Raw genomic sequence first — 13,119 nt, forward strand, 5'->3', positions numbered from 1 at the left:
TTATAATGCACATTTTTATTGCCTGCATGCAATACATTACAATGTCATTTGCCATGTGTCTGCCCAGTTCTGAATGCTGTCTAGATCATTTTGAATGACCTTTGCTGCTTCAACAGTGTTTGCCACTCCTCCTATTTTTGTGTTGTCTGCAAATTTAACAAGTTTGCTTACTATACCAGAATCTAAATCATTAATGTAGATTAGAAATAGCAGAGGACCTAATACTGATCCCTGTGGTACACCACTGGTTACCTAGCTCCATTTTGAGGTTTCTCTTCTAATCAGTACTTTCTGTTTTCTACATGTTAACCACTCCCTAATCCATGTGCATGCATTTCATTGAATCCCTACTGCGTTCAGTTTGAGAATTAATCTTTTATGCAGGACTTTGTCAAAAGCTTTCTGGAAATCTAAATAAACCATGTCGTATGCTTTGCAATTATCCATTGTCAATGTTGCATCCTCAAGAGTCAAGCAGGTTACTTAGACACGATCTCCCTTTCCTAAAACCATGCTGACTGTCTCCCAGGATATTGTTACCATATAGGTAATTTTCCATTTTAGATCTTCTTATAGTTTCCATAAGTTTACATATAATAGAAGTCAAGCTTATTGGTCTGAAGTTACCTGGTTCGGTTTTGTCTCCCTTTTTGTGGATCGGTATTACGTTTGCAATTTTCCAGTCTGTCGTTACAACCCCTGTGTCAAGAGACTGTTGCATGATCTTGGTTAGCGGTTTGTAAATATTTCAATTTCGGCTGTCGTGCTCCCCACCGGGTTCTCCCATTTTAAAAGGGGGAAGTGGAAATCCCCCATTAGCATACACACAATTCAAATGTCATTGTATAACAGATTATTTTGCTCGGCATCTGATTTTGACGGTCTATAGCATGCTCCTATTATTATGCCCTTTGAATTTTTGTCCATTATTCTGACCCATATTGATTCTGCATTGTTTTCTTTGTCCTGATTTAACACCTGGGCTTCAAGACTGTTTCTTATGTATAGAGCTACCCCTCCGCCTCTTCTGTCCTGCCTGTCTTTCCTATAGAGTGTGTACTAATATTGTATTTGTCTCCATCATTCTCAGACAACCACATTTCTGTAACACCTATCACATTGTAGTTACTTGTGAGTGCAGTAGTTGTTGTTGTTGTTGTTGTTATTATTATTTATTTCTTAGCAGATGCCCCTGTCCAGGACGACTTACAATTGTTACAAGATATCACATTATTTTTACATACAATTACATTATTTTTTACTTACAATTACCCATTTATACGGCTGGGGTTTTTTTTACTGGAACAATCTAGGTAAAGTACCTTGCTCAAGGGTATAGCAGCAGTGTCCCCCACCTGGGATTGAACCCACGACCCTCCAGTCAAGAGTCCAGAGCCCTAACCACTACTCCACACTGCTTCCTTAAGTTCTAACATTTTGTATGTTAGCTTCAGATTGAGCTTGGAATATTACTATTTATTTTGAAAAACAGATTTATTTTTCCAGATTTAATTGCAGACAACAAAAGATGTATTTCGGATTTATGTTGACTTGCCAAATGAAAAAAAAAAAAAAAAAGATTTAAAGACTGAAGTATGTTTTGTTAACATGTATGCATTAAGTGAAATCTGAAAAAAAGAAACACCTGGTAAAATATTTGTGCTTTTACATTGGACGCTCCATAATGTGAGCGATACATATGTATTATACTGGCATGTCATTAGGAAAAAATGAAATCGAAAAAATAATGGCAAAAGTTAGTTTAAACGCGCTGTTTTGTACCCTCATTTCATAGAGAAGCTCAAAGGCAACTTTCTTATAATGGAAGACTAGTCTGTAGCGCATTCATTTTAGAGTGCTTACGTGGAAGGATTCATACAAAAAACCAAAAACAAAATAAATAGTTCAAATAAAATTAATAATTAATTGTGCTGTAACAACTTCGTCTCGGCCCCATTACCCAAACAGTCCATAATCCCTGGTAATGCCCGCTGTGGAGGGTCTTATTGCTGACATAGAATATTGTAACAGAGTGGCTGCGGGACAGAGCTGAGCAGAGACAGTGCTGCAGCAAGCAGCAGGGGGTGTGGCTCCTGGACTCTGTGTGTGTGTGTGTGTGTGTGTGTGTGTGTGTGTTGTTTAAGCTTATTGGTTGGTTTCTGTCTGTGTTCCTGTCGCTTCCTTTCAATGCCTTCATGTGAATAAATGTTTCACAATGTTCATGGCTGTATTTAGATAATCAGTCTGCCTCGTTCCAGTCCTGTGTGGTTCATTTAATAAAAAGAGCTCTGGCTCATTTAAATGCCGTTTCCTCACCTTTCTTTCACCGCCATTATAATATCATTGACTGGACATCTTGTTAGACTGTCATAAGATTGTAGCAGAATGGAGGAAGGCCAGCCTGAAACTAACACAGGAGGAGCCTACGAGATCTAGAGTGGCTATTTGAAACTCAGTGGCTATGTAGTCTTCCTGTATACTGAACAACAAAAAATCAACAACACATCTTTTTTTCAGGTTATTTCTGGAAAGAGGAAGCTACAAAAAACAAGCAAAATTGCAAATTCAGCACTCCCCCACAATAACCAGTCCAAGTGAATGCTACTCCCGTAACACGTTCCAACAGAAATCAAACAGAACAATTCAAGCCTGGAATCTTACTGCAGACTAAACGCTGGTGTCCCTCTCACACATGACCAATAAAGACAAGAGGACGCAGCGATAGAACTGCAGAGTTATTAAGTGCAATTGAAAACCAAGCCAGATGCACAAAGTATTTCATGCATCTCGAAATACAAATATAAACGTGATTCTTTAAAATACAGTGAATACAAAACAATCAGTAAACCTTGTGAGATTGACTTTCAAAGACTCAGAGATCGACTGGGTGGAGACCCCTGTTCTAAATGATCTAAACAGAAACAATAGAGAATGATGGAGAACACACATAATAGGATAGGAGTGAGCTACAGAGGACTCAGATAGGGGTTTAAAAGGTAGTGCAAGTGGACTCTGTGCCATTCACTTTCAATAGGGGATCCAAATCCTCTTATCTGTAGGTATGATATTCTGAATCAGGGTGTTTTCAGTCCTGTTTGGCGTCTAGCGATGCTGAGCTGCTACAAGCAGGGCTGTGAATGTGTGAGTCTGTTTGTATTTCAGTGGCAGCCTGTCTGCAGCACGAGGGTAACCAGGTGTAGAGAATATTTAACCAGCGGGGATCGCTGAGATAGTTTCACAAACCCTTCTGACTGGCACAGAGCACAGTGTATCACCCCAGCTCTGCAGGGAAGCTGCTCTGTAATCGATGACAGCACAGTCTGCATTAGAATGCCGTTTACCATTATGAGAACACAATGCGTTGTCTGGCTCATTGTCTTTCCAGTACCTGATATACCATACAGCAAGTGAACTGAGACCAGTGCCTCTGACTCTTTCAAATGGACAGACAGCAGGCTAGTTCAGCAGCCTCTCATTCATGCCTTTAACCTTCCTCTGGAGGAGGCCTGGGTTCCAGTCTTTTCACTTTCTGAACACTGGGACTGGAGCCTTCAGTTCAGAACAAGGTGGCACAGGAATTCACATTGAAATATTTAAATGAATGTGACAGGCCTGCCCCTGTAAAGAATATAGGTTTGTTTAACTTGCACATAAATGTTTAGCTTTGGATATGGCAGTGTCGGGAGGGTAAACTCCCCTTCCTACCTAATGGAAAGGAATGTGCAGCAGGTGGCCAGGTGTCAATTGAAGAATTGATCATCAATTAACCCTGGTGTCCTGCCTTTAAAAAGGGGCTGGAGAGCCTGCCCTTGGTTCTTCTTTTGTTTGGTGCTTTCTTCTACAAGCCTGGAGGTGACGGGGAAGAATCCTCATGACTGTGTGGTGAACCAGGGTGAGCTGCAGATTATCACTGTGTGTTTAACATTTAAATTAATAAATTAAAACAATGTATACATACAGTGTAGATTGTGCATCAGGATTTTATTGCTCTGCACTGTGCCACAAAACAATGCGTGTCACCGGGTTTGAATGCAGTGCACTACAGTATAGAGTGTCATGTTCTCACGTTGTACTCAGAGGTGTGAAAACCCTAAACTAACACAGCTCTGACCAAGACGCTGTTTCTTTGAAATGCCAATGCTCTTTCGATTGAGGAAGTTCAAAAGCTAAATAAAGGAGGTGTTGAATAAAAACTTAATGTTCTGCACAACTTAACATAGCCAGCCTTTGGAAAAAGCAAAGCACAGTTCAGCATCACACAGGGGTGCAAAAAAGGGTGCAGCTACACTGCTGGTTTGTGCTGCATTCTACCAATAGCAGCCTCATCCCATTGTAGCTGCCCTATACTTGTTAGCATTGCTCCTCAGTATAATACAGAGCCACTGTTGTGGTGCCGCTGTCTGTATTGCAGTTAAAGATTGTTATTGAAGGTTACGGCTAGAAAAAGGTTGTGTTGGGTGCGTTTATTTAGTTTTCTATCAATGTGGCCCTTCTGGCATCCTCTGAATGCCTTTTCAATTTGTTATTTCATTTTAAACCGTTAAAGGCAAAATCATAACAAAATATAGAATAGTGTGTATACAGCTCTGGAAAAAAAAGTTAGCATTACCTAGAATGTTTTAATTGAGACAGAATTAAAAAAAAAAAAAAAAAAAAAAACTATGAACATAATTTAGATATTTTATTTAAAATCATATAATTAAAGAAACTACAAAATGATATTGTAAAACTGTACCGGAATCCATAATATTTGCACAGTGTGTCATGTTAGATTTTCAAATGTTGCATTTTTCAATTTGTCAGATTTAAGTATATGGAAAACTACTAAGCGGTATGTAATTCAATATGTTAACATAACATTATTCAGCAGGTTTCATTTTTATGAAGCAAAATGTGTTCATTCTAAAGGCTGATGCAACACTTTTGGCTGTAGCTGTATACTGAGTAAAAAAAGTGGAGGGGCAAATTATATAGTTTGGAGTGGCCAAGGTCAATGTCCTGGAGTGGCCCAGTCAAAGCCCGGACCTCAATCCAATTGAGAATATGTGGAAAGAGTTGAAAATTGCTGTTCACCAAAGGTCCCCATCCAACTTGATGGAGCTTGAGCAATTTTGCAAAGAAGAATGGGCAAAAATTGTAGTGTCCAGATGTGCAAAGCTGGTAGCGACTTATCCAAATAGACTCATGGCTGTAATTGCTGCCAAAGTTGTCTCTACCAAATATTGACTCAAGGGGGTGAATACTTATGCAATCAATTATTTTCTGTTTTGTATTTGTAATTTAATTTAGAACAATTTGTAGATTTTATTTTTCACTTTGACATTATGGACTTTTTTTGTGTTGATCAGTGGTAAAAACTCGTAATTAAATCCATTTTGATTCCATGTTGTAACACAATAAAATGTGGAAAAGTCCAAGGAGGGTGAATACTTTTGAGAGCCACTGTAAGTCAGCTGATGTATATTTCAGCTGGTACCATCATTGGTTTAATCAGTGTTTCACAGATTAAGGGTGCGTTCTCAATGTGAGCAACCCCACTCAAATGAGACTAACCCTCAAGCGTGTCTGAATTGTCTGCTTGACTTGGTTTCATATAGTTTACCCCAGTAGCTCTGAAGAAGGCACGAGCCCAAACATTTCTCTGTTCTTAGTTTTAAGTTTTACCTGTTTCCTGATTGGTTGACATCCCAGGCTGGAGAGAAGACGGGGCTTCCCGCAGATCAGTTGCAGAGGCTTGTTGGATTGTCTGGCTCACAGGAAGTGAAATAGAAGCTGAAACAGGTGACCCAGGAAGCACTGAATCACAAGGTGAGTGTGTGACAGTCTGTCTGTGTGTGTGTCTACTGCAATGTTTATACTGTCTGTCTTCGTGTTTAATGTATTGTTGGTACCCTAGTGTATCTGTTTGTGCACGTAGTCTTATTTAATGCTATGTTGTTCAGACACTGAGTGTGTGTGTGTGTGATTAGTCTTTGCCTGTATGTTTAATGTTCAGTTATTTAGTGCTGTAACACTACTGGGGTGGAAACATCCAGGTCTTTGGTCCACGTCCCCCTAGACTAAATAAACAGAATGCTCCATGAGCGTTAGAGTGCTGTGGTTATTCACTCATGAGGAGAGCCGTAAGCGACCCACTCGCCCCCTCCTACCTGGAACAGCTGCAGTACTCCATGGAGGTTCATGCTGCAGTGTCCTCTTATTCTAAAAGAGGTTCAGTGCTGCCAGAGAGAGGTGACAGTTTATCTGAGCAGCACTTTGCACCACAGGCCAGGTAAGCCACAGCAGGTGTGGTTAGAGCTGGTGTGTCTTACTGGTTTGCAGCTGGTCGTGCTGGTTCAGGAGACTAGGTACTGGTTGAGGAGCTGGTTAAACTGGTTCATTTAAATGTAATACTGTGGAGTTCTGGTCTGAACTGTTTGTTGTCTGTAGCACTGTACTCCATGACTCTATCTGCTGTAAACCCTCTCTGGGATTGTATGTACCAGCTGGGTGCCCAGTAATATTTATTTCGATTCCCAAATCTGAGCTACTCACCAGCAGTGGCTGAGATTTTCAGCAGGGACAGCACCCATTGGAGAGCACACAGCACAGCCAGACTGACTGCAGGGACAGCACCCATTGGAGAGCACACAGCACAGCCAGACTGACTGCAGGGACAGCACCCATTGGAGAGCACACAGCACAGCCAGACTGACTGCAGGGACAGCACCCATTGGAGAGCACACAGCACAGCCAGGCTGACTGCAGGGACAGCACCCATTGAAGAGCACACAGCACCCATTGGAGAGCACACAGCACAGCCAGGCTGACTGCAGGGACAGCACCCATTGAAGAGCACACAGCACAGCCAGGCTGACTGCAGGGACAGCACCCATTGGAGAGCACACAGCACAGCCAAGCTGACTGCAGGGACAGCACCCATTGGAGAGCACACAGCACAGCCAGGCTGACTGCAGGGACAGCACCCATTGGAGAGCACACAGCACAGCCAGGCTGACTGCAGGGACAGCACCCATTGGAGAGCACACAGCACAGCCAGGCTGACTGCCGGGACAGCACCCATTGGAGAGCACACAGCGCAGCCAGGCTGAATCCCTACATAATACAGTACAGAGTCAAATAAAAATACAAATAGAATAAAAAATAATAAACTTGTATAATATACAAAGCAATAGTTTAATCAACCTGCTGAAGAATATTGTACTAGTAAGACATTGCACTGAAACCTGCATCTCATAATCTTGTTCAATTTGACTCTACAATCTGGCTGAATATTTATCACATTCTTCCAGAGTTTGGTCTTTTGTGTGTGTACTCTGCTTTATCAGTAACAATGCAAGCTTTCTGGCTTGTGAACTAAACAGACAGCCAGACATTCACCTGCTGCTCCCTGCAGCAGCAGGGGGGTATGATAGGAACGCTGTATATACAGGGAGCTCTGCTTCAGCTCAGGGAAGAAAAACACAAATGGAAACAAAGGGAAGAGGAACAGGAGCTCTCCTTCTCATTTGTTGACATCTTTGGTGTTTTTTACACTGATAACATTTTACAAGAAAACCTATAATGCACATTTTATCAATACAGGATTGTGAGGTAACAACCTTAAATATGGGGAAAGACAGAAGGCTGCATATTCAATACAGTGCCTACAGCTCCCATCATCCTCTACCCCAGCAGTACCAGTGAGGGATGATGGGAGCTGTAGTCAGAATGGAGTGAGACACAATACTGAAGATCTATAAAAATGATCATTGTCTCCCTTGTAAAAGTGTGTGGTATACCAGGGTAAAAGCACAGCATAATATAAAGCATGTTTCAAGCACAGCACAATCATGGTAAAGCAAAGGCGAGCAGGTGAAGCACAGATATGTATTGTAAAGTGTTGTAAAAACAATGGCTAACCAGCACAAGCCTGCTAAAGCACAGGAAACTGCAAAATGACTGTACATTTACCAGGGTGAACTTTTATAATGAGTATCAGTGCAGTGCAGGGATATAAAATGATAATACTAATCTGCTGAAGTAGTTGTTTCAGTGGGTTGCTCTATTGTAGCTCAGAGCAGAGCCCTCAGATACAGTTACGAAATGTGTGTATCTTGTGTGACTAACTAGTCATACCTCTGTGAACCACTAGAGGGAGCAAAACTCCAAAGACTCAGTTATACAATAAAGCAAAACTTAATGACTTTGAGAGACTCCACTTGGTGAAATATCTGAATTTCATAAGTTATCATCTTTTAGTTTTCTTGTCTGACTTCATTTACTTCACACAATCATAAACTCTGCACAGTGTGGTACCTTCATCAGTGCGCTGGTTCAGACTGTTTGTGGGGGTGTGCTTCTATCAGTTAGGTAGGGCTGGCCCCTCTCTGTGAGGAATCAGGTTGAATCTCCCCATCATTACGATTAAGACTTTGATTCCCAATCTTGTTGTTGGGGTCCTCATTCAAGATGTGGAGCTTTCTGCACTGACTGGGTCTTTGTCTGTCCCACTCTGCATGGTGAACATGATAACTTCTTGTTTTTTTTTTTTTCACAGGAGATCATGGTTAGGGAGTCTTCTGGGTCCGTGTGTGCAGTGGTTTTAAATAAACACTGACCTTTCAGTTCACGTTGCTAAACTACCTGAGAGCAGTTTTATATCTCAGCTGCTCTTTCATATTGTGAGATTCTTAATGTTTCAGTTTTGTTTCTGAACAAACAATGCAATTCTGTTCTCAAGGCCAGACTTCATTCAGTACAAACCACCACCAGCTCATTGTTATCTCTGCTTTCTCATAATGTGGGAATCAAACGGTTAATATGGTAATGTTGGGGGATGACCTGCATGCTTGTCTATCTGAACTGAGTTTCTTCTATTCTTTCTCGTCTCTCTTTGTGCTTCAGTGACGTTAGTTTCTTTTTTCCTGATTGTCCTGTGTGGCAGGGCAGAAGAGAAGCCCTGCACGTTGTTAGAGGGGGCGGGGCAGCAGTCGGTGATTATTGACAAATTGACTGTCGGCCACGCAAACCAAAACTCTCGTGCAGAATGTGTCCGTATCCAAATTAATGAATTGGGTGTTGATTCGGAGATGGCCTCGAGTATATGAACCTGTCTGTTTCTGTGTTCTGGGTGGGTGTTTCAGAGGAGGAACGAGAGTGAGACGGGTGAAAAACGAAAGTAAAAATAAAACTCGAGTACTACAGGATCAGTGAAGGCGACTGCCCAGCCTGACCTAGGTATCGTTTTGTTTTTAAGTGTTCGTGATTTGTTTTGGTTTAAATATTTATTTTGCTCTGTTTTTTTTTTTGTTTAATTTTATTTTTAAATAAATACGCGCGCCCAGCGCTTTCACCCGAGTACCTGCCTGTGTGTGTCTGTGTCAGCTTTCTGCTCTGGGGACGTCGTCACTCGGTCAACCTGTCATATCCTCTTTATAAACTATCAATGCCTTAGTTTCACAAATCCTTTTATATTGTTTTTTGCATGAAGAATCAAACCAGGTCTCTTTGGAATTCCTGTTTGTTTGTAGTTGTGCACAGTCTTCACCAGACGGGTCCTCTCTCTTATTATCATCAGGCTCTTTACCATTATCATGTGTCCTTGTGGCCCAGAATCTGAAAGAGACGAGGAGCAATGCCAGTCAGTATCACACGATGTCAGTAGAAAATGACTAGGTTGTTGGTTGCTGTATCCTTTTAATCCTCAGCAGTGATTTCAGAATGAGATTGAAGCTCTTACTTTTCCTTGTCATTGAGAGGAGTGCCGTCCACCCAGAGCCAGACTCCTTCAGTAACAGCGTCCGTCAGGCCAATCCAGTAAGGATCCCTTTTAGTCTTCTCTAATAAGAATTTCTGAGCAGAAAACAACAGTTTACTATTAGTTACAATGGAGCTGTACCATCATGAGGCAAAGATGGGTGTATTTTTAAAGAAAGAGAGACCCTTACTGTACTTAAAGGAAAGGAAATTAACAAATACATGAGAAGCAATTTTTCCTGCCAGTTTGTTTTATTTTTAAACTTGAATTTTTGCAATACTCTACCTGCTCTGCCTCGCTCTCTATAATCACCAGGTCTGCTCCCATTGACACACAGCTAGCCCGGCTGGAGTTCCAGTTCATTGTATCAGGTGAGAAGTAGTAGCACTTTCCATTGGACTCCACCCACTTCTCTGGACAGGCTTTACAAACACGCTCTGCACAATGAGAGAAAGAAGCAGTGCATGTTAAACAGAAACACCTGGAGATCTGAAGAAGGGGGCTGCACCTACAACACAGGGCTAGATTCTCAGCATTAGCATTAGCATGATTTTATCACAAGGATACTACATCTCCACTCCAACTAGTATTGGGACAGATGAGTAAATGGTGGGGGGGGGGCTTTATTTGTCCCTGTGGGAATTCACTGACATGGGAGACAGAAGGTTTTAATTGAAACACCTCTCTGGTGATCAGTTTTATTATTCTTTTCTTTCCTTTATTAACCACCAGGTGGCACTGGTTCTTCTATCCCCAATACCAATGATGGTAAAGGCGTTGCACTTGTATCAGGCAGCACGCGCAGGTGCTGAGAAATAAAAATGAAAACAAAAGGTGAAAGAAAAAGGGAAACTAAAACACAGTAATAAAAACTACAAACAAAAGACACTGCTCATGCAGCATCCCCCACCACCGCTAAACCGGTCAGCTCGGGTCTCCAACCTACGCTCTGCTATTCCCTCACTATACACTGGTACGATGGCTAATGTAGTTTAATAAAAGCGACAGTAGTTGAGTTTGATAGAAAAAAGAGATTTAGTTTGAAAAAGTTTGTGAGCACTGCTAGAAAAATGATGGGCGAATCAAAAAGTTTTTAAATGGATCAAGTCACTTGTATAGCTTTCACCATTGTTTTCTGTTATTTATTGTCATGTTTTTTGCATCATCCTCCATGGAGAAGTTTACTTTAAGCTCTTTTAATGAAAGTGGCTGCTGTGATGTTAATAAGAGAGCCCAGTTATTTGATTTTATTGAGTCAAAAAAGGCGAATTGTCTTTTACTGCAAGAGATTCACTCTGACAGCAGTAATGAAGCACACTGGCTGTCAGAGTGGAAGGTGATTTTAAGTCACGGCTCTAACGTTAGTGCTGGGGTGGTAGTTTCATTTTCACCGGGGCTGGGAGATTGTGTCTGTGGAGGAAGTCGTGCAAGGGAGGCTTTAAAAGTTGAAATTAAATTAAATGGGGGTTTGTGGCAAAGTGCCCACCCCTTTATATTTATTCATGTATGTTTTATTATTATTATTATTATTATTATTATTATTATTATTAGTATTGTAGTTTTATGCAGGCGGACAAAGCTGTCCGTCTTAGTTATTATTTTGAGATGACGGCGGAAAGCCGTGTGTTTGTTTATTGCATTTAATTATTTAAAAAACCCTGTGCAGCCGGTGACCATCTCATTGCAACTACTCTGCCACAGGGTTTTTATTGATCTTTGTAGTATTTATGCTCCTAATTTGGGCAGAGAACAGATTTTATTTTTTAAAAGTCTGAATCAGATTTTAGGAAAGTGTGATCCAGAACATTTTATACTGGTGGGTGGGGATTTGAATTGTACTTTAGATTTTTATTTAGACAGAAATCATGATGAACCCAATCCCCAATCCGTGGGGAAAACTCAAATTAAGATTTTCTTCCAGCAATACTCCCAGAACGTCACTGGACAAATGAATGCAGCAGTCAGCCAGTTAGAGATTGAGATTTTGAGAGATTGAGAGAGCGCTGGGTGGCCACAGCACGGAGGGAATATATTGCAGCCTGAAAGAGAGAGAGGAAACCGCTCCTGATCAAGGGGTCACTGGTGAGAGCAAGATTCATTGAACTAAGAGACATGGACGCCCCCACAGCCTTCTTCAGCTTGGAGAAGAAGGTATCTGAACACAAGCAGATGCTGTTACTGAGGCTGCCCTGGGGAGAGAGGTCTCCAGCCCTGCGGAGCTTCGTAGGGCTGCGGTGGACTTTTACTCCGAGCTGTATCAGGCTGAGAAGTGCGACCAGGAGTAGACGGAGTGGCTATTGGAGGGTCTCCCTAGCCTGAGTGTGGGGGAGCGCTGCGGCCTGGACACGTCTGTCTTATTTGGGGGGCTCACGACCGCCGTCACACAGTTCTCCAACAGCACAGCACCTGGGCTGGACGGGCTTCCGGCTGAGTTTAATAAGCATTTTTGGAAATGTCTGGGTAGTGATCTGCACAGGTGCTGAAGGAGTGTGTGGTGGAAGGAGAGCTAACCCTGAGTTGCTGCAGGGCATTACTGACTTTGTTATCCCAAAAAGGAGGCCTATCTGAGCTGAAGAACTGGCGCCCAGTGTCGCTGTTGTGCTGTGATTACAAAATCCTCTCCAAACTCTGGCCAGCCATCTTAGAGAATGCTTGAGCTCCATGGTGCACAGAGACCAGACGTACTAGTGTGCCAGGGCGCGCTCTATATTTGATAATTTGTTTTAAATCAGAGACCTTTTTAATGTTCCTAATGATTTTAAATCTAGATTTTAGGCTGGTGTCACTTGATCAGGAGAAAGCTTCTACAGGGTGGACCATGGCCTTTTATTCCACACACTGGAGTGTGTTTGCTTTGGTCCTGTTTTTATCACTCTACATCAAAATTGTATACCTCTGATATTTTTAGCTTTTAAGATTAATAGCAGTCTAAGCCAGCCTTTCCCAGTGGAGAGAGGGAACAGACAAGGGCTGCTCTCTGTAGGGGATGCTCTATTCGAGATCTATTGAACTGCTGCTACACCGGCTGAGGGAGTGTCCTGCTGGCTTGGCCTCCTGGCAGGGAGCTGGCTGGGAAGAGCCCCTCTCTTTCTGCCCTCGGGTTCTGGATTGGAACAGAGCTGGACTGAAAGTGCTGAAGGCATACTTGCCGTACAGAGGCTTACATGCAGCAGAACTGGGAGAGGGTGTTGGTGAAGGTGGCAGGGAGATTACAGAGCTGGTAAGTGGCCTGCTGAACTGCCTGCCCTTCAGGAGGAGGGTCCTTGTGATTAATAACTTGGTGGGCATCCATGCTGTGGCACAGACTGGTGTGTCTGAACCCTCCTCCAGGGCTGCTGGAGCAGTCCTAGAAACTGGTCAATTTATTTTGGAATGGAAAC

At 42.2% G+C, this 13,119-nt stretch overlaps 2 protein-coding genes and 1 long non-coding RNA gene across 5 annotated transcripts in view; 1 reads left to right on the forward strand and 2 right to left on the reverse strand.

Annotated features, from left to right (window-relative positions):
• Positions 1-13,119, reverse strand: part of LOC117425226 (uncharacterized) — a 159,010-nt gene that overhangs the window by 45,009 nt on the left and 100,882 nt on the right. The gene's annotated exons all lie outside the window — the stretch shown is intronic.
• Positions 3,787-6,886, forward strand: LOC131698943 (uncharacterized). 3 transcript variants are annotated; one of them, XR_009307949.1, is made up of 3 exons: positions 3,787-3,892; positions 5,692-5,808; positions 6,527-6,886. It is a non-coding gene; the product is annotated as an uncharacterized LOC131698943 (long non-coding RNA). The 3 variants fall into 3 exon arrangements; XR_009307950.1 differs by having other exon boundaries at positions 3,842-3,892; positions 5,652-5,808; XR_009307951.1 differs by having other exon boundaries at positions 3,842-3,892; positions 5,652-5,808; positions 6,538-6,886.
• The window catches only part of LOC131698941 (C-type lectin domain family 4 member E-like), a 43,639-nt gene continuing 38,819 nt past the window's right edge, over positions 8,300-13,119 (reverse strand). The window contains exon 6 of the mRNA XM_058994028.1: positions 8,300-9,597. Within this exon, the coding sequence (XP_058850011.1) occupies positions 9,396-9,597 (202 nt within the window). The 3' untranslated portion in view covers positions 8,300-9,395. The remainder of the gene's footprint in view (positions 9,598-13,119) is intronic.

The sequence above is a fragment of the Acipenser ruthenus genome, chromosome 20 (assembly GCF_902713425.1).
Source record: "Acipenser ruthenus chromosome 20, fAciRut3.2 maternal haplotype, whole genome shotgun sequence".
Taxonomy (NCBI): domain Eukaryota; kingdom Metazoa; phylum Chordata; class Actinopteri; order Acipenseriformes; family Acipenseridae; genus Acipenser; species Acipenser ruthenus.